Source organism: Ursus maritimus, unplaced genomic scaffold, assembly GCF_017311325.1.
Source record: "Ursus maritimus isolate PB19 unplaced genomic scaffold, ASM1731132v1 scaffold_3, whole genome shotgun sequence".
In the NCBI taxonomy this organism is placed as follows: domain Eukaryota; kingdom Metazoa; phylum Chordata; class Mammalia; order Carnivora; family Ursidae; genus Ursus; species Ursus maritimus.
Genome location: NW_024425563.1, coordinates 46,101,218 through 46,126,587, shown reverse-complemented (window position 1 = coordinate 46,126,587; position 25,370 = coordinate 46,101,218). Strand labels below are relative to the sequence as shown.

Below are 25,370 nucleotides of genomic sequence, written 5' to 3'. Positions count from 1 at the left end.
GACGGCCTTGCGAGTGCCAATCGCCCATCCAGCGCTTCAGGCCCCGCAGACGGCAGTCGCAGGTCCAGCCGTTGCCGTCTAGATCCAGCCGGTAGAGGGCCGGGCTGGCGGCGAAGATGTCCCCGGAGAGGGCAGTGAGCGCGTTGTCGCGCAGGCTGAGCTCGCGCAGCCGGCCCAGATGCCCAAAGATAGTGGGGTGCAGAGCGGACAGCGCGTTCCCGCTAAGGTCCAGGGCCTCCAGGCTGTGCAGAGGCTCCAGCAGCGCCACGGGCAGCTGGCTCAGCCGATTCCCCTCCAGGCGCAGCTCGCGCAGGGCTTCCAACCCCCAAAAGGCCTCCGGCGCGAGGTGTGTGAGCTGGTTGCCCCTGAGTGAGAGCAGGCCGAGACGCGGCAGGTGCTGGAAGACGCGCGGCCCGAGGTGCTGTAGGCTGTTGGCCGAGAGGATGAGGGTGGAGAGGGAGCGCAGCGGTGCGAAGGTGGCTGCGTGGCGCAGGGAGGGCTGCAGCTCGTTGGCAGAGAGGTTGAGGAAGCGCAGTTTGCCCAGCTGGGCAAAGGCGTTCTTGCCCAGAAAGCGGATCCGGTTGGACTCCAGATGTAGGTAGAGCAAGTTGCCCAAGGGAGCGAAGACCGCGTCCGGCAGCGCCCCGAGGGCGTTCCCGTCCAGCCGCAGCTTGACCAGACTCTCCAGGCCCTCGAAGGAGCCGCGGCTTAGGCGGCCGATCTCGTTTCCGTTGGCGTAGAGGATGCGCAGCTTGCGCAGCGGGGCCAGCGTGCCCGGGACAAGCGCCTGCAGGAGGTTGTTCCCCAGGTAGAGCTCCTCCAGCCGGGAGAGCTTCTCAAAGGTCTTGGGGTGCAGAGAGCGGATCTGGTTGTACTGCAGGTCCAGCCGTCTGAGCTGCCCCAGACGGTGGAAGTCGAAGGCCGTGATGTTGGTTATGAAGTTGCCGCCGAGGCTGTAGGTGAGCACGTCCTGGGGGCTCGGCAGCGAGCTGGTCTTGGGCACGGCGCGGAGCCCCCTATTGGTGCACAGGAGGTGCTGGGGGTGCTGGCAGTCGCAGCGCTCCGGGCACACGGGCTGGGCCCGCGGCGGGAGCGCGAGGCAGCCGCACACCACGAGTAGGAAGCGCACGGCGCGGGCAGCCTCCATCGCCGCCCGCCCTGCGTGCTGCGGCCGGATCGTCCTCTTGGCCCGCCTGCTCTGTGTCTCCTCTGCATTCCCCTTGGCCTGGCCAGAGTCGCTAACTGGCCTCTTTCGGACTCCGCAGCGCGGTCCAGCCCCTCCTCCGCCCTTTGTCCGGTGGCTGGCCCGGGTCTCTGACGGGCTTCGCCCGCCAAGTCTGGCGGCTCACGGCGCTCCGGGAGCTCCGGTGCTACTTGTTGCATTTCTGCACAGAACTGTTTCTCCGGGTGTGCGTCGGGGGTGGGGGAGGGAGCCAGACCTGAGCTTTTGTTTGCAGCTTGAGTCCGAGAGCTGGATTCCTGGCACGGATTCTCCCCGCCAGGCGGATTCCCAGCTGCAGGCGGGAGCCCTTCCAAGAGCTCCTTGGGGCGCGGCTTGGCTGCTGCGCCCCGGCGCCGGCCCCGCAGCCCGCGCCTCCTGACTCTCGGTCCCGGACCAGGAGCGCGGCCTCGGTGGAACAGCCGGGGAGGAGCCGGGGGTGCGCAGGCTGTGTCCGGAAGGGACCCAAGTCGGCGAGTGGCGGGCAAACCGGGCGGAAATTCGTTCTTCCCACACTCTGCCCCCCGGGGATGCAGGCGGAGAAAGAGGAGACGGCGGAGGGAGGACAGACCCCGACAGGGGGAGGAGGAAACGCTAAGTGGCTCCGCGTCTGGTCAGCCCGAGCCCGGGACGCCGAGTGAGAAAAGTAGGGATTAAAAACAGCTGTACGGGTCGGCCCTCTACGCAGGGCTGGGGGCGGGGGTGGATTACCGGGCTAGCAAACGGAATTTGCAGACAGAGACCTTTTTATTTTAGAGAGTACACCAGTCATTTCGGAGCACTGGGAGCGCGGCTCCTCTTTTTCGTTTTTAAGTCACTTGCTCTTCCAAGTGTCACCCTGCGGGCAGTGCGGGCAGCACGGAGTGCGCAAGCATCCTGTAAGAAGTTCAGGGCAGCACAAGGTTATCTCGAAGGAGCTGTCGGTGGAGTAGGGTCAGAAGAGGCCAGGTCAGCCCCTTCTGGGTGTTGCGTGTTTGCGTTTTTGACCGGGCTGTACAGGTGGCCCAGGAGAGGCGTCGCCCCGTGTCCCGTATAGGGATCTGAGCTGAGTACTCGCTTCGCCCTGCTGTAGCTAAGAGCCTGGAGAATCTCAGAACTGGTTCTACCACCGCGTAGGTGTCTCTGTCAGATTTAGGTGAATTAGTCCCATTAATCCTCCTCCAGTCTTACAGCCCTTGGGGTAGGCTCTGCACGTGTGCATAGATAGAAAATCACCTCCGCAGACCCTCTGGTAACGGCTGCCTGCGGGCCTCGCCCGCTTGATGCCTGGGCTTGCAGGGATCTTAAAAGTCTCGAGGCCCAGAAGTTCTCAGGCCTGGCTTAGTGGGGCAGTCTTGCCACTTATCACTATAGAACTGAGTATTTGTCCCTGGCGCCTTTGAGGGCAGCCCCCGCTGAGAATGAGGATGGGCAAGGAGTAGCTGTTTGATACCATGTGTTTATGCAAACAGTCTTGCTAAAAATAAAGGCCCCTTCTCTCCCCCTCCTCACCCAAAATGTTCAGAAAATGTAATTTTAAGGATCCACTCTGTGAAAAATTAAAGGACACATATCTTCACCTCAGGAGGCTGACCAAGCTAGTGGGGAGGGCAAGTCCTGGAAAGTTTAAGTCATCGTCTAAGGCAGTGGTAGGAGACAGCGGCTGAGATACAAGGTGAGTTTTAGTAATTCCAGTGTTTGGCAGTGATGCTGTGCCTCATTTAGCGATTTATGTAGGCAGGTCATAGAGCCGAGTTCTGAATTTCAGGAAGGATGAAATCCTTGGCTGCATGGTCAAGAAAGACTTAGAGAAGAGCTGGTACTGGGCTCCAGGGAGATGGGCAGTGGAGAGCTAACGGACAGTCAGTAGGGAAATGCCTATTCCAGGCACAGTGAACAGACCCAAGTTTGCTTGTGATGTGCTTTGGGTTTTCAAATAAAGAAAGAGTGTGGGAAACCAACTCTCTGTCTTAACAAGATGAAAGGTAGTTTGGTTTTTAGTTCTCATGGTGAGAAACTTCCGAAACCTTTTTAGTTCTTGATCGCAGCCCTCTTGATGAAGGTATGGCTGCCCTAGAGGGTGAAACCGAGGCTTGCACAGTGTGGCATAAGCTGGCCTGATCCGGGTCCCAGAGGCTGTGAGGAGGACTTTCAGTCCTTGCTGGCCACGGAGGTTATCCCATTTTTTCGGAGGAAAGAAGGCTAAGAAGCCACTGGCTTTCAAATTGGACCACTGGATCCACCTGGGATGGAGCTGTGGCAGCACCTGCTTTGGGCCCATGCTGCGAGGACACGCAAACAGCCGTCAGAGCAGAGCAGAGCAGGGGTTGGAAGCTGAGAGAGGTGTAACGCGGAAGAAAGAGAGAGAAGCAGAAATCAGACCCCACCCCTGAGTCTGCAGAAAACTTGCAGAGCGGGGACCGCAGGCAGCATTCCGCCAGAGGACCTCTAGAGTTTGTGCTCTTCACTCCCTGCACTTGGGGTGTCTTCGCTTTATAGGTGCCTCTGAGTAAGGTTTACAAAGTCATCAGACCCCTGCAGATGTTCGGTATTTGTCAGTGTTTTTACTGTCTTCGGTATTACTGCCCGGTGTTTAACATTTCTACCAGTAGTGCTGGCTTGCAGGTAGGCATAACATCATCTGTGGTTTATGGCAAAAGACGATTGCTTTTCCATAACATTCCATTTTCTTGAAGTAATCCATCTGTCACATATAGTTACCCTTGCTTCAAATAGATACAGTGTGCCATCCATCAAATAAGTATACACAGCTTTCCATAGGTGTTGCTAACACCCTCCATCCAGTTTCAGTGAGATTAAGACTTTGAGATCTACAGATGAAGTGATAACACATAGGTGTGTGTGCACGCAGATAAATTCTTTCTGCAATAGTGTGATTACAGTCTTTTTAACAGATGCTTCCCTTTCTAAAGGCGTGTAACTTGAGGTCCACTTTACAAATGAATGACATTTAATTCTTCAGAGTACATTAATGTGATATTCCTATGTGCCCCCAGTGATGTCCGTTTCTGTAATGTTACACATTCAGGTGTTTTCTTTTCAGACCATCTCTCTCTTCCAGGAGCTAAAATGGTATTTTGCTCGAATTCAGCAGTCCTCAGAGCCCCCAGTAGTGAAGAGCTATAATAGCAATTCCGAAGCTGCGTTAGCTTTGAATGCTGGTGGTCTGGCAGGTAGTATTTAGTGAGAATCTAGCAAGTGGCAAATCCCAGGGTGAGTGATGGGAATGCAGTGGCTGATAGGATTCAGTGCCAGACCCCAGGGTGCAAAGAGCTCAGTGGGGAAGCTGACGGGCAAGGAGCGAGCAATGGCATCATCAGATGATGATGCGCCGAGGGGTGGAGCTTTGGGAGCCCTGAGGAGGGCACCTGGCCTGGACTGAGAGTTTGAGGAAGGTTTCCAGATGAGGGAAGTGCTGGAAGCTCGCAGACAGGTGCAAGAGGGTCCTTTAGGAACCTCCAGATCTTCTGTCTTTGTTGATGAGATCTTTTTTTTTTTTTAAAGATTTTATTTATTTATTTGACAGAGAGAGATAGCCAGTGCGAGAGGGAACACAGGCAGGGGGAGGGGGAGAGGAAGAAGCAGGCTCTTAGTGGAGGAGCCTGATGTGGGGCTCGAACCCAGAACGCTGGGATCACGCCCTGAGCCGAAGGCAGACGCCTAACCGCTGCGCTACCCAGGCGCCCCTGTTGATGAGATCTTTTGACATCTGTATTTTTCAACAGTATCATACAGCCTTGCTTATACGATGACTTCCAAATAAATATGCCCTTATTCCCCTTTAAGGATCTCTGCAGGCAGATGACATAATCATATTTGCACTGCAACGGCAAAGTATCTCTCCTGAATAAAGTAGGTGCTACATAAAGAAAATGTTCTCTATCTAGTTCGTGCCCTCTACAAGCTTGCTGTGACAGTGCTTTGTGCGGAATATGTGATAGGACATCCGGACCAAGGTAGTCACTTCTGCAAGATATACTTAGGCATTGTATAGATACCAGATACATAGCATCACTCTTGGACCACAGCTACGGGGGCCCCCCTACCCTGGACCCTGCACTTGAGAGGACTTTGTTTCAATCCTTCTCTGGTTGTGTCCCTCTCCAGAAGAGCAGGATTTCAGGCTTCCAAAGGGATGTGCCTACTCACAGCCACAGCCCACAGCCCCGCTCCTGCTCAGGGTTCCTAGGACCCTGGAATTTCTTACTCAACTGCCTAAATCCGTGAAGACCTTTTATCCACCTGTCCTCTTGGGGGCTGATTATGCCACAAGTGTATATATGCTCAGGGCCAAGGGAAGGCCACAAGGCAGCTGTGAAAAAGAATCTGGAGGTGTGAGCTGCGATTTCCCGTGGTATGCCCTGGAGGCCACTGGGAGACGCCTGGTAATTCAGGGGCCGGAGCTGAGAGGAGGCACCAGGGACCAGGGATCGTCTCTCACATCTAACCCTGGGATCCTCAAATATTAGAGACAGGCCTGTCCGTGCGTAGCATTTTAGGAGGAAAAAGTACATATACTTGGATTTAGAAAGAAAAAGGAGAAACATTAAAAGACTGTGAAGGAAAGCATTTTTTAAAATGTAAATTCTACTTTATTATAACATAGCCTATACTGAATTTTCTATAAAAAGCAATAATTGTTAGTAAAAGCATGGACATTGTTGTCTCCATTTAAATGCCCGTGTCTTAACTATGTAATGTCTTCGTTTATGGATGAATTCAGGCTTAATCATGTTCCGGGAGATTCAAGTATTGATTATGCTTACATGTATAATTTGGATAACCACACATGGAAATCCAGAAGGGAATGCTGCTTGTGAGAGCAACAAAAGCTTTGTCGTTTCACTTTTGGAAAGCTTGCCCTTTAAATCTCAAGTGCACGGTGGGGGGATAGTTGCAGAGGTCAGAAGCAGAAGCAAGTTTGGGCTGGTTCCATGACACACATATATGGTGTAAGGGTTCTTGGATGTTCTTGCCCAGGCCTGGAATCTTCCTGGGCTTGCCAGGGAGGTACAGAGCTTTCTTCCCAAGCAACCTGTGGTTCCCTTGAACTTGAACTGCAGAGGCAAGAAGGATTCCAGGCCGTGTCTTCAGTAGCTCCTGGACCTGGTGCGAGTTGGCGGCTCTGGGGCAGGAAGGGTTAGGGGGAGGAGAGCTGCAGCTCCCCACTGCGCTGCTGGGAGAGGTGGGTCTGCCGAGCCCGCCGGAGCAGCCTCCTGGAGCTTACTCAGGGCAGCTGTTTCCTCACCCCGGTGAGCCAAGCCAAGATAGGCAGTGTGGCCCCTGACACAGACGAAGTAGGAAGCCAAGAGTCCCCGTTGGTCCTTTGGCATGTTATCAAACCCAGCCCCAAAACTCTCTTTCTCTGTCTGACTGAGCCTCCTCTTACTCCCGGTCTGAGAGTCAAGTTTCTTTGCCTTGGGGACTAGGAATGTGAATAAGAGGACCAGTGGGTTACAGTGTATCGGCAGATTCTCCATGTCCCCCTTTCAGCAAATAACAATGCGGATTCCTGGCTGGGCATGGGTCTTACTAAACCAGACTCTCTGGGGGCAAAGCCCCGGCATCTGCATTTATAAGCCATCGGATGATTTTTATGCACACTGAAGTTTGAGAAGACTGATCGGCAGTATTTCTAAAACACCTGCTTACGATTGGCTGGCTGTGTTATGATGATATCAGTAACCGTGACTGGCACTTACGTGGTGGTGCTGGCCGAGTGCCCAGCGGTGGTGTGAGCCCTCTGCACAGAGGAACTCATTTATTTCCACAACTACCTTGTGAGGTAGAAACTATTGTCAACCCATTTTACAGAGGAGGAAACTGAGGAGCTTACTAAACATACAGGACCCTAGGCCCACCCCTGTAGACTGATTCAGAACCTGAATCAGACACTGATTCGTAATAGGGCCTAGGGATCTTTATTTAGCACATTCCCAGGGATTTTTTTAGGCATTATCATTGAAGAAGAATTCTGAAGGGCTTATTCGGACCTTTCTATATCTCCTCTGCTAGGAACCCAGGGACAGAAAGATGAGTGAGACCTCTTTCTGTTCCTTCCCAGAGCTCAGCGTGGCTAGGGAGTTAAATGGATGTAGGTAACGATCCAGGAAGATGGTGTCATTACAGATAAATACAATGGGCACCATTTGCTGGGGTAGCAATTATGTTCTGAGAGGAAAAGAATAACTGAAACCTTTGTAGAAAACATCAGCCCGATGGCTGAAGGCCATTGACAAGCGACTGTTTCCAACACGCTGGATTTTAGGTTCAAGGAACATCCTTATCCATCGGTTCAAAGATGCCTGAGGATTTGAAACTGACATGGAAAAGCAGATTGCCTTGAGACAAGAACTACAGTGAACTGTAGGAGTTTCTGGCAAGTTCAAAAAAAAGGAAAGGCAGTTGTTGGCCGAGTGTAGTAACTTAAGATATAGCGCAAATCCACATACCTTTTATGGTTGCAGGATAGGGTTTGTTTTTGCGTAAACTGAAATTTTATAGTGGTAATACAAGGGTGTCCTCCCTTAGATAGAACTCAGTCGGTAGCCTAAGGAAATGCTTTAGGTATAAAAGTGTCTCTTATTCCCAAATACCAAAATACTTGTCATCTCGAGGAAACAGGCCTATAATTGTATTTTATGGTAAAACTTTCCAATATTCTTTTATTTGGGTTTCTTCACACTACAGTAATAACATTTATTTAGCGATTTATATCCCCACCCAGCTGGAGAGACAACAGCCTTATTTTATTTCACGTTTGTGGTACTCAGCAGCTGTTGTTGACTTGTCCAAGAGTTTTCACAAAAAAATCTAGAAGAAAAAATTCTTAAATGTTACTGGTTGTTGCCTTTACGTGGTGAGAAAATGAAGAATTGTTTACATTCTGTTTTTTGGCATTTCCTAAATGACGTACAATCATCATGTGTTGCTTTGAAATTAATAAAAAATATTTGAAAAAACAAAATTTTAAAGGACAAACCGAGTATCTGGTTTTAACCTCAACATAAGTCTCATGAGGCCAAGAGGTGAGGATTATTCATATCCCGGTTGGGAGGAGAGGGTGCTAAGAACTAGAGAAGTTGGCTGACTTCTGGAATGATCCAGCACGATAATAATAGAGTGCAGACCACAATCTAAACCATTGGCTTCTGACCTCAGGTTTTTAGGGTTGGACCTTGCGAGGCTCCCTGTTGATACACGCCTATATGCACAACTAATGACGCCAGTGGAGGGGGATATTCAAAAACTTAGCAGTCGGTACAGTACGAGCACCAGCCAGCGGGTTTGGCACTGCCCCAGTCAGGACAGACGGCTGCCGTGAACAGCCGGCCCAGCTGCCAGTGCCCACCAGCTGAAAGTGGACTCGCCTGTACTTGACTCAAGTATTTGAATGGTGCTTTAGACAGCCCTCTCTCTTTTTTTCTTCATAACTCCATTATTAAAAATAATCTGCTTAAGGCGGAGGCACAATGTAATCAGTAACAATGAGAAACAACACACAAAGCCTTCCTGGGTCCACGTTCTTCCAAACTGCAAACTTGCCTGGGGCCTGTTTCTCTGGGCTCCCGTCTTAACAACAGAACATTGGTGAGAGGGCAAAGTCATCAGCCTTTCACAAAACACAAGTTTTGTTTCCAATTTATAATTCGGAAATTGTCTCCCCTTCTCTTCGGTGGGCCGACAGTGATATTTGAAGGGAATTTAATTCATAAAAAGCTTCTCATAACTTGATCTGAATCGTTGTAATTAATGGCTTAAAAGTATTTGTGGAGGGGGGCATCTTTTTTGAAGAGTATCGGCTTCAAGGACTAGTAACCTATCCTGTCTGTTATCAGGGATTTATTGTCAAAGCTGGATGCACACGTGTCAAGCCCGCACACCCCCATCTGCCCCGGAGCTGCAGTGTCTCCTTGGGCTAATGTCACTGGATAAGGCCAAAATAAGGGAGGTGATTTCAAACCCACGCCACTGAAAACTGTGGCTGTATCCTGGCAAGAAACAGTCTGTCAATCTCAGCAATGGAAATAATCTTGGATAGTCAAATAATTGACTATTTACAGCGTAAATACCCTCAAAGTGTTTGCAGATTTCATCAAAAGGCCAAATGCTTTTTACTTAAGACCAGGAACATGGCAGGAAAGGAAATTAGAGGAAGGGAGCACCCATCCCCTTTTCAGAGTCTCTGTAATTTTCTATAAAGATTTGCACTTTGATTATGCTTAGTAGCACCATATGCTGCAGTGGGATGCGAGATCAAAGGTTCCAGCCACAGCACCGGAGACTTGCTGTAGGCAGGGTCAAATATTGCTGTCGGTAGAAAGCTAGTGGATACGTAGGACACTCCTCCAGCTCCCCGCGCCTCCCCATTTATTTTCCGAAATATAATTAATAACACTGCCAATGTGAATGTTTTGGGCATCTTTTTCATTGTCTGCTTTAATACGCTGTGGGTTGAAACGAAAGGTGATTGTTATCACTTGAAGATATTTAGAACTAAAGAATTTTCAAAAGCTTCGTGTCAGTTGTCCAGTTTTATAGTATGTATGACCTTGAAAATTTGGGGAGTGAGGGGTTGCTGAACACTGCTTTTCTTTGGTTGGTAAGAGAACAGATATTTTTCTCATTCTACTTTATGATCAAAATTTTCTCTTTTTTTTTTTTTTAAAGATGTTATTTATTTATTAGACAGAGAGACAGCCAGTGAGAGAGGGAACACAAGCAGGGGGAGTGGGAGAGGAAGAAGCAGGCTCATAGCGGAGGAGCCTGATGTGGGGCTCGATCCCATAACGCAGGGATCACGCCCTGAGCCGAAGGCAGACGCTTAACCGCTGTGCCACCCAGGCGCCCCCCTATGATCAAAATTTTCTAAAATGAGCATTCGTTTTTGCAGTTCACAATCTTTGTTAGGAGTGTACATGGTACCATATTCAGTATGGTATCAGCCCTGACATGTCTCTTTTCCTTCCTTTGTTACAAATGGTTTTTCTTATGAACCTTTAAAAAAAAATCAATCTTGTTAATGGAAATAATCTTGGATAGTCAATGTACCGTATATAGTGTAAAAACCCCCAAAACATTTGCGGATGTCATCAAAAAGTGAAACATTTGTCCTAAACTACCCATGTGATGTGTATGGGGTGAACAGAAGAAGGGGCCACTTGCTAGGTCTCTGACCTTGAGCCATGTCAGTCTCTCTGGTCAGTGGTTCATTTTCTCATCTATAAAAAGGGACAAATCATACTTGCCCAGTGTACGAGCTTTGGGAAGGTGCTTCGTCACTACCAGTGTTGTAAAAACAGGGTTCTTGCTAACATTTCAACTTCATGCATATCTTTTTTTTTTTTTAAGATTTTATTTATTTATGAGAGAGAGAGAGAGAGATAGTGACAGAGATAGTGAGCGAGAGCACAAGCGGGGAAGAGAGAGAGAAGCAGGCTTCTGCTGAGCAGGGAGCCTGACATGGGGCTCGATCCCAGGACCCTGGGTTCACGCCCTGAGCTGAAGGCAGACGCTTCACCGACTGAGCCGCCCAGGCGCCCCAACTTCATGCATGTCTTGTCTGTGAGAATCTGTGGCCCTCCAGGGCGGGTTTTCAATGTCCTCGGCCGCATCAACAGGTTCTTTTCTTAAATTGTGAGTCTCTAATAAATATTAGGTTAAGCCAAAAAAGTAGAGAGGAGAAGGGCACATTCCAGGTTCTTCTACCTTTCCTTGTAGGTTCTGTTCCATCTCTTCATGGTTTCCTTGCTCTACTCCCGGCTGTCTGGCCCAGAGCTCTCAGTCTTCAGCGCACAGGTCCTCCCCGACAGCCGTCTGGGCAGGCCTAGCCCATCAGTTAGCTTGCTCGGTGAATCACTTGACCGCCCTGGGCGTCCTGCTTTATGGAGTGTGGTTATAATACATCAGCGTTTGCCCAGAAGGCTGTTTTCATCAGTCGTAGCCCCTGTGAAGGTAAAAGATGATCAAGGGGAAAAGAAGGAGGAGCTCTGTGGTCAGCATGGGCCATATGCCATGTCTCAGTCTTGGAGAGTCACAGTGCAAGGTAGCACGTTCAAGGCTTTGAGAATTCCTGCAGAACACAAAGGGATGGCGAGGGTGGGGGTGTGCAGGTGGTGGCGGTAGGCAGGACTGTTAACCTAGTCTGGGACACACTGGATTAAAATGATCACGAAAACCTCCTCCAGCTTTAAACATCAAGGAGTCTGTTGCATTTCTTGGAACGTTATTCAACATCACTAGACTTTGTTAATGATAAAGTTCTTGAAATATGGTGTTTGGTGTTGTGCTTGACTGATCTCAACAACTCACGGTATCTCATCGGTTTAATATTAATCCACGGGGGGCAGGATAATATACCCTGAAGTTGTCTCCAGTCTCTCACAGTCCCAGAAAACTTGTTTGCTTTGCCCCCACATTGTCAAACTAGCAAATTATTAGACTTTTCTTTCCATCACGATATAAGTGTTAGAAACCCAGTGTTGTAAGCACCATTTGGCCTCTTGACAGTTCCGGGCAAACTAGTTGTTGATGCTTCAAAAATATTATTTAGCCACTGCGCTAACGCCACTGGGGTGTTTCCTGGGAACGTAGCCATTTGGTGAAAATTCCAATAGTGAAACCCTCAGGCTAATTACTCTAGTATCCTTGGGTGTAAGAACCTCATTGATAATCAGTGCATGACTCTTGTGATTCCCTGAAGTGATGGGACGTAAGTACCAGCTTCACTCAAATTCCAGAAGTGGTTTTCTATCTGAAACAGGTGCTCACAAACACCTGCCAGAATCATAACCATTATGATTCTAGCGTCTTACAGGGTACATATCATGTACCAGGGATAGTTCTAAGCCGTGTACGAGTATTAAATCATTTAACCCTCCAACAAGCCCTCGAGGAAAGTCTCCTCTTTCAGATGATGCAGCCGAGGCAAAGGAAGGTTAAAGACCTGGTCACGCAGGTCACGCAGCTAGTTAGGGACAGAGCTGGGACTAGAACTCACATTTTATGAAAATTGTTATTCATCCTTTCCACATGTATCTTTGACCACAGTGTCCTTGCCATCCCTAGAGTCATTTTTTGGGTACATAACATTTTCCAGAACATGGCTTCTGCCTTTTCATACACATTATTAGAACTATCACATTTTTTAATATGATTCCGTCAGTGGACATTTTCCAAGCCACCAATACCTATTAGGCCATACGTTTTCTGCCTTCCTGTTTCTGTTTATTCATGATCTTCATAATATTACCACTTACAGTATTGCTTAATCCCTCATTACTATACTTATTTTTAAGTGAAGAATAGCCTTTTGTTATTACATAAGCAATATATGAGATAGAAAGCTAGAAAACACAGATGAGAAACAATAAGAAAAGAAACATCACGCTCCCAGTGTGGAAGGCTGCATAGCGGCCCCTCCAAACGTCCTAATCCCCAGAACTTGTGAACATATTAAATTACAAGGCAAAGGGGAATTAAGGTTGCAGATGGGATTAAGATTGCTAATCAGGTGACCTTGAGAGAGGAGGGTATCCAGGGTTATTCCGGTGGCCCAGTGTACATAGGTCCTAACAAATGGATGAAGGAGGCAGAAGAGAAGTTCAGAGCGATACAGGGTGAGAAGGGCACACCTGCCAGTGAGGAAAGAAGCTGGAGGAAGTGACCATGAGCCAAGCAATGCAGCTTCTAGAAGCTAGAAAAGACAGGGAAATAGATTCTTCCCCAGAACCTCCAGAAAGGAGTGCAGCCCTGCCAACACCTTGATTTTAGCTCAGTGACACCCATTTGGGCGTCTGACTTAAAGAACTGTGAGATAATACATTTTTATTGTTTTAATCCACCATGTTTTTGATAATTTGTGTGGCAGTGGAAAACTAACATACCCTCTGACCAGAAGCTAAGTGTTAATCTTTTATGACACGTATTTCCATATTTTCATACACATATATGTATTTTTTTACTAAAACGAGATCATAATGTTGTAAATAGTTTTTCTTTTCATCATCTTTCTCTTTCCCGTCCGTAAGTTTCCACAGCATCTAATGCCTCGATCATACTGAAATTACCCTAATTGTCACACAACTATTTCCCCCAAGCTAGTTTGCCCAAATCCGGGTTTAGGTCCAGAGCCTGCATTTTAGCCAGGTTGTATGTCCCTTAGGTGTGTTAAATCTCAAACAGTCCTTTTCTTCATCTGTTACTTTTCCTGCTCGTCGTTTGTCTGATCACTTCCCCATGCTGTCACTTAGCCTGTTCCTCTGTCCCCTGTATGTCCTAGAAATCAGAAGGTACACCTAAGAGCTTGATCGACTTCTGTTAATGAATTTTGTCTAGAATACATTTTGGGTGCCACCGTATGTTTCACGTGGCATTTCTTCAGGAGCACGTGCCATGTGGTTTTTCCATCACTGAAACTCAGAGTGTCCTCTGGGTCTCATGATGGCCGCTGCAGCTGGCTGCTAGCTGGTGATGTGACTCCCCCTGTGACCAGAAAGTATTTGGTATGGAGTTCCTTTAGCAGCATGCAGACGTGCCGTTTCCCCTCAGCCATTCACTGTGTGGCCAGTTCCTTTTAACAACCCTGGCTTCAATTAACATGCGTTAGAAATCTCAAAACGATGATTTTTCTAATGTTATCATTTCTCATGCGTTTATCAGCTGCCGCTCCTTAGTGAAGAAGAGCTTTCCCTAACCAACTAGACCCATATGGTTACTCTGAAAAGCATTTCGGACTGGGGCAGCAGGAGAAGTGCTTCTTCCTTTGCCAATTCTCAAAGGGAGGACTTCGTTAGTAACAACCTCAGTGATGACCACTGATTCCTGCCTATCTCTTTTCCAGTAGCGTTACGATCTCCCAGATTTTCACAGAATCAGTTTGTTTCTTTCTACAATTTTTCTGTGTGATCATGTAGCTTATTTGATATATGTTTGGGTTTGCTTTTCACTTCTAGGGTTTTTTCAATCGTAAATTTATTTTTAGAGTTTAATGAAATAGAGTAAATTTATTTCAACTGAATACCTTAGTCGTAATTTTTTTTTTATTTTAATAATGATTTTTTATTATATTATGTTAGTCACCATACAGTACATCCCCGGTTTTCGATGTAAGGCTCGATGATTCATTAGTTGTGTATAACACCCAGTGCACCATGCAATATGTGCCCTCCTTACTACCCATCACCGGTCTATCCCATTCCCCCACCCCCCTCCCCTCTGTATCCCTCAGTTTGTTTCTCATAGTCCATAGTCTCTCATGTTTCATTCCCCCTTCTGATTACCCCCCCTTTCTTTATCCCTTTCTTCCCCTACTGATCATTCTAGTTCTTATGTTCCATAGATGAGAGAAATCATATGATAGTTGTCTTTCTCTGTTTGCTTAGTCGTAATTTTTTAATGGTAATGCATTTATATAATTCAAAATCAAAACTTATGGAAAAATATTCAGAGGGGAGTCTTATTTCTCCCCCTGCTCCCTCTACCTAGATTTTCTGTCCTCCTACACATGACCATATTTTATTAGTTCCTATTTATATGTCCATTCTAGTAGGGTTTTTTTTTTTTTTTGCACATATGAGTATGAGTATGTGTGTAGATATATAGCCTTATTTAAACCCCTCCCTTCTTTGTACATATACCGCTTGCTTCTTAAAAATTTTTTCCATTTAATGGTATATTCTGGAGATCTCTTTATATCAGTACCTATAATCCTTTCTCGTTTTTCTTTAAAACTTCTTAGAACTGCATTGTGTTGATGTACTGTGCTTTATTTCAATTAGTTCCCGTTACTAGATCCTTGTATTCCTTCTAACCTTTCGCTGTTGCAAACAATACTTCAGGGAATAAAGTTGTACATTTATCTCTTGTACTTAAGCATATATATATATATTTGTGTAGATTCCTAGAAGTGGGGTTGTTTATTCAAAAGGTTATTACATCTGGGGCGCCTGGGTGGCTCAGTCATTAAGCATCTGCCTTCAGCTCAGGTCATGATCCCAGGGTCCTGGGATTGAGTCCTCTATCAGGCTCCCTGCTCAGCGGGAAGCCTGCTTCTCCCTCTCCCACTCCCCCTGCTTGTGTTCCCTCTCTCGCTGTCTCTCTCTGTCAAATAAATAAATAAAATCTTAAAAAAAAAGGTTATTATATCTGTTATTCTCTTTATATTTCTAGATTGTCCTCTAAGGACTCAATACTCTTAATCGCTTTGCTAAATTGTTTCTCAAAAGTCTAGGTCTTATCACACAGCTGAGTGAATTTTAAAAAATGAAGACTTAAAATAAAAAATAGTGACAACACTAAGGTGAGAATATGGAGCAACTAGAACTTTTGTACATCACCGGTGGGAGCATAAAATGATACATTCATCTTGGAGAACCGAGCGGCAATTTATTTATAAAGTTAAACATACATTTATCCCATAGCTCAAAAAGATCACCTCTAGGTATTTACCCAAGAGAAATGAAAATATGCTTTATTAAAAAAGACGTTAGGAAGAATATTCACTGTAGCTTTATTTCTAACAGCCCTAAACTGGAAACAACCAAAATGTCCAGCAAGAGTTAGATAAACAAGTGTTTATATATCTATGTCATAGGATATCACTCAGCCACAAAAAGAGATTACACGTATTAACACATGTGATAAAGCAGATGAATCCCAAAATAATTATGCTGAAGAAAAGAAGCCAGACACAAAAATGTACATATTGTGGTTCCACTCATATGAAGTTCTAAAACAGAGCATGCTAACTTATGGTGATAGAAATTGGAATGATGTTTGCCTCTGTGAATGAGGGGAATTGACTGGACAGGATTCCAGGGAACTTTCTGGGGATGGCAGTGTTCTACATTTTGACTGAGGTAGTGATTACACTGAGTGTATACAGTGATCACAGTCATGACTGAATGCTTATTATCTGTGCAGCCTTTTTATTGTATAATGTAAATATGCCTTACACAATTTACATTATACAATATGTAAAATCTTGAAAAATTTGGTCCTCAGCCGAACTCTTTAGGAAGTGACGGCCTTTCCCCCCACCATCCCCACCCTGGCTGCACTCTTGTTCTCAATCTATTAATACTCTACCTGTCTGGCCCAGGCTTACACTTGAGTACCTACGACTTTCATAGGCTCAAGTCTTAGCTCCCCAGTAGGTTATAAGACTCCTACAACGCAGTTATGATTATGCCACTTCAATATTCTTTACAACAATGGTTGTCAACCCAGGCTGCATAATATTAGACACTCCCTGTGTCTTAGCTCAGGTGGCCATAACAAAATGCCCCAGGTAAGTGGCTTAAACAACAGAGATATTTTCTCGTAATTCAGGAGGCTGGAAGTGTGAGATCAGGGTGCCAGCACCCTTGGGTTTCTCTTCCTGGCTTGTAATGGTCACCTGTGTCTCACCTGGTGGAGAGAGAAAAATCAAGCTCTCTGGTGTCTCTTCTTCTTCTTTTTAAGATTTTATTTATTTATTTGAGAGAGAGAAAGAGAGCATGAGTTGGGGGGGAGGGGCAGAGGCGAAGGGAGAAGCAAGCTCCCCACGGAGCAGGGAGCCCAACATGGGGCTTGATCCCAGGACCCTGGGATCATGACCTGAACCAAAGGCAAATGCTTAACCGACTGAGCCACCCAGGTGCCCCTCTAGTGTCTCTTACAAGGATACCAGTCCTATCATGAGGGACTCACCTTCATGACATCATTTAAATCTAATTACCCCCCAAAGGCCTTATCTCCAAATACCATCACGTTGGGGATGAGGGTTTCAGCATATGAATTTGGGGAAACACATTCTGTGCATAGCACTTGAGAAACATTTAAAAATTTTTAGCAGGACTCGAATATCATCTCCTGAGGTTCTGGAGGTTCCCAAGACAGAATTGGGACCCGGACATCTGTGTGTCTTTTAGGGTCCCCAGTAATATGCAACCCGGATTGGTGACCATTGCTCTGTGCCTTCCTGTTCAAGGTAAGGTCTGTGGACTAGCAGCATCAGCTTGGGACCTTCTTAAAAAATGCAGAGTCTCTGGTCCCATCTCAGACCCATGAATCTACCTCTGCATGGTAATAATATTCGCTGTTGATTGGTATACACTAGGAAGTTAGAAAAATACTGGTTTACAGCACCTTGCATAGACTTGCAGACAGGTATGAGAATGTTCCATCAATTCCTGTTTGAATTCAAGATGCACATTGTGTCAGCAAACCAAGTTTCACCTTTTTCATCTTGGAAGCCTGTCGAGGTGTGGCTCTTGCCTGCAAATAATTGCATTGCAGTGTGAAGATTTTATATATGGCCTATATATCATTGTCTATTAGCAAACAAAAAAGCAGCAAATAGACCCAACATTAAAAACAAAATCTTAATGTTTTCGAAAATATACAACCATCGCAGCGATTCCATCGCAATGAACGATTACTTCCTTAGCTTCAGGTGAGCTTTAAATTGGTAACGAAATAGAATATGTGCTTGTGTTCCAGCTGCAGAAGGAGAGAGAAGCGGCACTTAGCACAGAGCGTGAATACCGTGTAACTAATAAATAATTCAGTAAACCGGGGAAAGAAAAAACACACAAGCTTAAATAAATAGCAGAGAATCCCTAATGCTTAAGGTTGAGAAATGAGAGGATTATTGTAAACGATGCTATTTTATAGTACAGAGCGCTAGTTTTCAAAAGATTTGATTACGATAAGTATGCTTACTACTAAAAATGTAGAAAGGAATGCGGTCTTACTTGATATTTCAGAAGGCAGTTCAAGGTCTCGTCATCCATCAAGAGCTTCGATGTGGTCTTCCATACGAATGTGGCTCGTGAAAGTACTAAACAAGAGATTCCACCCTGACAGACACTAAAAATGATGAATTTCCACTTTCCCAGTTCAGAAGTGCCTAATGGGTATCCTCCTTTATTTTTAAGAACTATTAATTCGAGTACCTTTACGCATAAAATACCCTCTTAACTCAGGATAGGTGCGTTTTAAGACTGCAATCTCAGGAATAATTTCTGCTTTTGGAGATTGGTCTTCCCTTCATTTTCCTTTTCACCCCTACTTGATAGCTTCTTAATCATTACATGATATGATTAAATAGCTTGCTAAATTGCATCAAGTTGGCCTTTTGGGGGGCGCCTCAGTGGCTCAGTCGTTAAGCGTCTGCCTTCGACTCAGGGCATGATCCCAGAGTCCTGGGATCGAGCCCCACATCAGGCTCCTCCGCTGGGAGCCTGCTTCTTCCTCTCCCACTCCCCCTGCTTGTGTTCCCTCTCTCGCTGACTGTCTCTCTCTCTGTCAAATAAATAAATAAAATCTTAAAAAAAAAAAAGATGGCCTTTTGGTTTAATTCAGAGTCCCCTCATATTCTGTGCAGTAAGCTGAAAATAAAAAGAACAGAGGTTAATTTATAGTAAGTACACATACAGGCATACATTCCTACAAACATACAGAGAAGGGAGCCTCAATGCTTTGTATTAAATTCTATTTCCCACATGCTTAGTATTGATGTTCATCTAATTAGCGATCTGATTCAACCCAACAAGCTTTTATTGGATGCCTATTGGATGCCCAACAGAAATACACTTTGAAACTAAAAATCTTTTACCTTGGGTATGCATAATGAAAATTTATGTTCCACTGTTGCAAAGTATTGAATAAAGACATTGCTGGCTCAGTAAAAATCAATTTAGAAGGGTTTTTTTCCCCCCACTACTTTCCAAAACAGCCTAGCAGAGAATGGCTTTTCTCCCTTAAATGTTGTATAAGAAAATGTCCTTTACGTTAATAAAATAATGCACAGCCAGAATTGTTAAATTTGTTTTTTTCCTTTCTAGCAAAGATATTTTTCTCTTTGTATTAATCTTTAATGAAAAATAGTAAGTACACTTCCTAAAAATAATGGAAACTTTAGAAAAGGGATATCCAACTTTAGAAAGTAAATCCTTCTCTCCCAGAAATGTTCTATGTATATACACATGTTTTCTATGTAACTCTGCGTATCGCCTTATTCCCTGATTTTTTTCACAGGTGGGAGCATAGCATGTGCTCTTCTGTACCTTGGTATCTTTCAATTATGTAATTTGGGAGACTGTCCAGACCAGAACGTGGAGATCAACCTCATTCCCAGTGCTGCATGGTATTTCAGGTAAGGATTTAACCATCCACTATCAACATACATTTAAGGTTTTCCAGGCTTTTGATATTATGTACAGTGTTCTAATAAATAACAGGTAGATAGGTGTTTGCACGTCGATACTAGAGTATCTGCAGAATCGAATCTTGGAAATAAGAACGCCGTGTCCAAGAGTACCTGCATCTGTAATTTTGCTAGATAATGCCACGTTTCCCTTTGAAAACCTTGAACCAGTATGCAGCTTCCCCGAAGTGTTTGAGAGTGCCTGTTTGCCCGGATGGGTGCCCATACTTTACTTTAGCAATTCTTCCTTTCCCTCTTACATCATCAGTGTCTCCTCTCTACTGGATCATTCCAAATGGAATGTGAATGCGCAGTCATTTCTTGCATCTTAAAAGAATAAAAAGCTACTTACTGCTACCACTTGCCCTCTCCCTCACTACCCCATTTGTCTGCCCCCTTTTGCAGCGAAACTGCTAGAAAAAAATGATGTCTACAGTTACTGTCTCTTCCTACTTCTCTTCCTCGTCGTCTTGAATCTTCTCCAGTTAGGACTTTTAGCCCCACCACTTTCCAGAACCTCTCTCGGCAAGTCCCCAATGATCACTGCTGCATCCAGGGGCGAATTCTTGGTCTTCATCTTGCTCTTGTCTGCAGCCTGTGGGAGAGCTGATCCATCCATTCTTCTTGGACTATTGTCTTCTCTTGGCTTCAGTGATACCATATTCTCTTCCAGCCATATAAGCTGGCCCTTCTCACTCTCCTTGCTGGTTTCTTTCCATCTCCGTGACATCCTGGGTGTTGGGGTGCCCTAGGTGCCAGTCTTTGGATCTCACCACTGTCTGAGCCCCCTCCTTTGGTGATCTAATCTAACCACACGGCATTAGATACTGTGTCTATCTTAAAGACCCCAAATTGTCCCTGGCCTGGATCTTTCTTTAAACACAAGCCTTGTGTATTGAACTGTCTACTTGACATCTGTCCTTGAATATCAGAGATCTTTCAAATCAAACATGTCTAAAATTTGGCCTTTTCCCTAAAACCTATTGCTCCCACACGATCCCATTTTAGGGCAATAGTTGTTCCATCCTTCCAGTTACTCACACAAGAACCTTGGGATCATTCTTGACCTCACTCTTTTGTTCACACTTCACATCCCATCCATTAGGAAGCCTTGCTGGCCCCACCCTCAGAAGATACTCAGATTCTCACCCTTCTCATCACTTCCACCTCCAGGACCCTGGTCCAGGAGGCTGTCATCTCTCACCTGGATTATTTCAATAACTTCCTGCTTGCACTCATGCGCCCCACAACCCGTCCTCCATAGAACAACGCAGCCACCTGTTAACACCTATCAGGTCACTTCTCCCTCGGCTCAAAACCCTGCAGTGGCTCACTCAGAGTTAAAAGGCCAGAGGTGGATCTCCTCCGACCCCCGAGCACATTCCTCTCTGAGCTTTCCTGTTCTTCTCTTTCCCCTCCCACTTCACTCCAGTCCTACTGGCCTTTTTGCTATTCTGGTGCCAGGGCAGGCCGAGGCTAATGTATCCAAGGGAGAGAACAGAATCTAGAAATGCACTTATCTGTATATTGGAATACTTTATTTAAAGTCCTTATTTTAGCGTTTACTAAAAAGAGAAGAAATGATATACTTTCTAGTGAATGGTTTGGGGGACATTCAGGAATAACACTCAGACAGATCTAAAGCCCGTGCCTCCTATAGGATGCTCCTGTGAAATTGCCTTTCCTCCACTCAGTCTCCTGGTCAACACTCCATGAGTGTGGAGCACATTAGCAGATTCTGTGGATGGCCAGGGGTGAGGGAGGGCCAGGAGGGTATAAAACCATGAATGTGCTTCTAGGCTGTGGTGGAATCCTCATTGCTCATCGTGGTGCCATCCACAGCTGCCTGTGTCTGTGGTCCTTTGGGGACCTGGGAAGACTTGGCCCTGTCTGGGAGCATGCTGTTTTATCTCCGCCTTCTCTACGGAGATATAACCATCTCTGTGCATTTCCACATCATCGGGCATTGTAGCCGGTACATTGAACAAGCAGGTCTTAGAGGGTCCAATTACAAAGCCACCTTACTTCTATCTCCCAGTGTCTTTTATAAGCCACTCCATGGATATTTCTTTACCATCACCTGGATGGAAACTCAGGCAGACCCCTGAGTTCTCTGGTCACTCTAAAGTCGTTTAAATGGATCTTCAGGTACCAAGCATATTCTTATTTTAGTAATTAAATTCCATGTAATAATGAAAACCTTGCTTTGCAGAGAAGTCTCCTTCTCCATACCTTTAGCAAGCGAGAAGCCTTCATTAGGGATGGGGTTGGGACCAGTTTCTTCTCTCTTTGCCCATGCGGTGCTTCTACCCTATGACCCCACCATGCTAATCATGGTTTCTGGTCCCTCCAGGATGGAATTTGGGGAGACAGAGTGGTAGCTATGGGAAAGGTCTTTCTTGATTGATACTATTGCGGTCAAGCTTCTCCAGACTTAGGAGATGTTTTGAGTTCTCATTCTTGTTCAGGTGTTCTTAAGAGACCCACCAATGGAAAAAGACATCTTCATTAAAATAGACTTCTTGATTTCAGTGGATGACAGGCTTCTGCAGGGGCAGAGCCAAAGGGCAGCTCTCACCTAGAAGCAAAGGTAGGTGATGTTATTGTAACGGGCCTAGGGCCCGAAGCAGCAAGCAGAGTATTTTAACACCCAAGGATCTTTGATGTTGGCTAATTGTTCTCGGTGGCCCTAGAACCAAAATAGATGGGCAGTCTACTAAGAATTACCTTATTTATGTAATTGGAAACTCTCTAGGTCCAGTGAACAGAAACCCAAATGGTTGGATGGAGAGTCATAGCCTGTCACCCAAGTCCCAGACCTGTATCAGTTCAAAGACATAGGACTCCTCAGATCACTCATTCTCGGACTGTGGTCAAGGAGCAGCAGCAGCAGCAGCACGTGGGCATTTGGGATAAATGCAGGTTTCCAGGCCCTCCCCAGCCCTACTGACACTCATACCCTGGAGGCGGGTCCCGGAGTCTGTGTTTCGGCAAGCACTTCAGCTAGTTCTGATTGCAGGCTCAGGTTTAAGAAGTCTAGCCATAGATGAAGAAGGGGCCAAGAGGCCTCAAGAGGGGGCTGGGTAACATTGCCGTGAGCTTCTAGTGTAAATCTTCCTTTAAGTCTCTCCCAAAAGATGCAGCCTTTCGCTGGGGTGACTATAGACTGGGGAAAGGGGAATAGCCGGACCTTGAGGGGATTTCTAGACATTGGTTCTGAGGCAGTGCTAACTTCTAGAGGCTCCAAATGCCTCTAGACCACTGGGGGTGGATGTCACCTGTGGTCATCTGAGGATAAATGAAATTTTGGCCTGTGCCTGCCTCGCAGGGTTCCAGTGGGCCCATTGACCCACATAGGGTTATTTTCCCACTCCCGGATACAGTTGTAATAGGTATCCAGCAACTCAAGGAACTCCCCGTATTGATTCCCTAACCTGAGTGGTGAGCCTTGGGATAGCAGGCATGGCCTTACAGAAGCTTCCTGGAATCTGCCTTTCCTAAATAAGAGTAAACTGAGAGCAATACTCTATCCCTGGGTGGGGGGCGGGGGGGGAATACAGGGGTCGTTCTGCCATACCCTCATTTAACTCACCTGTGTGTCACGTGCAGGAGTGAGATGGTTGTTGGGGAATGACTGTGGGTCCTTATAAAATTATTTGGGTAATGGACCAGATGTCGTCTCTTTCCTGGATGACACAATAGTGCTCCTGGCACTTTGTATGCAGCTGTTGATCTGGAAGATGCTTTTTTCCCCCCTCGTTACCAAATTAGCCAAGATTACCAGCAGGAGTTTGCTTTCAACTAGCAGGATCAGGAAAATACCCTCACTATCATACTTCAGGCGCATGTTGGTTCTTCTGCTGACAAGCTCTGGTCTGCTGGGGCCTCGAGCACCCTGATATCCCCCAGAACAGCATGCTGATATGTTATTGAGCAGGATGCAGCGTGTACCTCGATACCTTAGTAAGACATATATATGCCAGAGGGTGGGAGATAAACCCCAAGAAAAATCCAAGGGTTACTCCCCAGTGGAGTTTCTAGGGGTCCAGTAGTCTGGGAAATTTGACATTTCCTTTCCAAAGTGAAAGGCAAATTGTTGTACTTCGCACCACCTGCCACTGAGAAAGAGCTACGATGTTTTGTACGTCTTTGGGGTTTTGAGAGAACACACATACTGTCTGAGTGTGTTGTTCACGACAGTGCTTTGTGTAACACACAAGGCTGCCAGTTTCGTGTGGGCACCAGGGCAAAAGAAGGCTCCCTATTGGGATTTCTCAAGTTCAGCACTCTTGACATTTTGGGGACAGAGGCTCTCCTGGGAATTATAGAATGTTTAGCAGGGTCCCTGGCCTCTACCCACTAGATTCCAGCAGCACACCACCCCAGCTGTGGCAACCAGACATGTCTACAGATTGCCTAATAGCCTTGGAGGAGCAAAATTGCTCCCGCTTGAGAACCACTGGTCTACAGCCTGGCTAGTTCAGCTTGAGGCGACTTCAGCACTGGCCGATAGCTTGACTTTAGCCTCTGGAGAGACCGTGAGCAGATCCTCCATGTGAGAGCACGAATGGGTGTTGCTAAGTTTGGGGGCAATTTCTTACAGTGATAGATAACTAATATACTGACCCACTAGGCTGTAAGGCTGGGCACGCGCAGCCGTGATCCGCCATCCGTTGAAAATCGCGTATGCCAGCTTGGGGGCGATGAAGTCCTCAAGATGCAAGTGGTTTCGTCAGACTCCTGCGGCTCTCCTCTTGCTGCATTTTGACCTGCAGCCCACACCTATGTCCCTTTGCAATTGACCGTTGACAGAGGAAGAAAACATTTGGGCCACGTTCGCAGATGGTCCCTTGCAATTTGAAGGCCCCAGGTGGATTTGGACTGTTGACACATGATAGCTCCCATTAGGAATGTGGTAGGGAAGCTCTCTCGAGGCCAGCACAGCAGTTGTCCGCTTTGTCTGGATGGAGAGATGGCCCGAGGTGGCGATTTGCACAATTTGTGGGTGACTAATGGTTTGATCGGCACATTGGTGACAAGGGAGTCTGAGGAAGAGATTTGCGGATGGACCTCTCCATATGGGCAGTGTCCAGTGTGAATACTACCACGGGGCATCCACTGATGAGGCTCTCAGTAATCAGCTGGACAGGATGGTCCATTCCGTGGATGTCAGCCAGCCCTTCTCCCAGCCACCCGAGGCGCGTTCAGTAGGCTCGTGGAGAGCATGGCAGGTGTGGCAGGAATAGAAGGTACATGTGGGCTCAGCAATATGGACTTAGCCTCTCCCAGGTGGGTCTGGCTGTTTTCGCTGCTGAATGCTTCATCTGCAGACAGCGGACACCAATACCGAGCTCTGGCATGGCATCATTCCCCAGGGGCCCCAGCTAGCCACCTGGTAGCAAGTTTATTACATTGAACTCATTTCATTATGGAGGGCATGGCTTTGCCCTTACTGGAATGGACACTATTTCTAAAAATGCAGTGCTTTTTTTCTTTTTTTTAAGATTTTATTTATTTATTTGACAGAGAGAGGGACAGCCAGCAAGAGAGGGAACACAAGCAGGGGGAGTGGGAGAGGAAGAAGCAGGCTCCCAGCAGAGCAGGGAGCCTGATGCAGGGCTCAATCCCAGAATGCCGGGATCACGCCCTGAGCCTAAGGCAGACGCTTAACGACTGAGCCACCCAGGCGCCCCTAAAAATGCAGTGCTTTGATCAGTCCCACGATCTGTGGACTTTCAGGATGCTTTATTCAATGACATGATGTCCTACACAACATTGCTTCTGACCGAAGAACTGATGTAACAGCAAAAGAAGTATAGAACTGGGCTCATGCCCCTGAGACTTACTGGTTTGCCATATACTCCATCACCCAAAGGCAGTTACATTATAAAGTATAGGAATAGATCATTGAAGTTTCATTAAAATTTTTTTTGTTTTTAAAGATTTTTATTTTATTTATTC

At 46.4% G+C, this 25,370-nt stretch overlaps 1 protein-coding gene across 1 annotated transcript in view; it reads left to right on the top strand.

Moving 5' to 3' along the window:
• The first annotated feature begins 443 nt into the window (after nt 1-443).
• The window catches only part of LOC121105897, a 37,649-nt gene continuing 12,722 nt past the window's right edge, over nt 444-25,370 (top strand). Inside the window, exons 1-5 of the mRNA XM_040644552.1 lie at nt 444-468; nt 741-1,116; nt 1,266-1,420; nt 1,620-1,865; nt 19,241-19,358. Coding sequence (XP_040500486.1) covers nt 444-468; nt 741-1,116; nt 1,266-1,420; nt 1,620-1,865; nt 19,241-19,358 — 920 coding nt within the window. The remainder of the gene's footprint in view (nt 469-740; nt 1,117-1,265; nt 1,421-1,619; nt 1,866-19,240; nt 19,359-25,370) is intronic.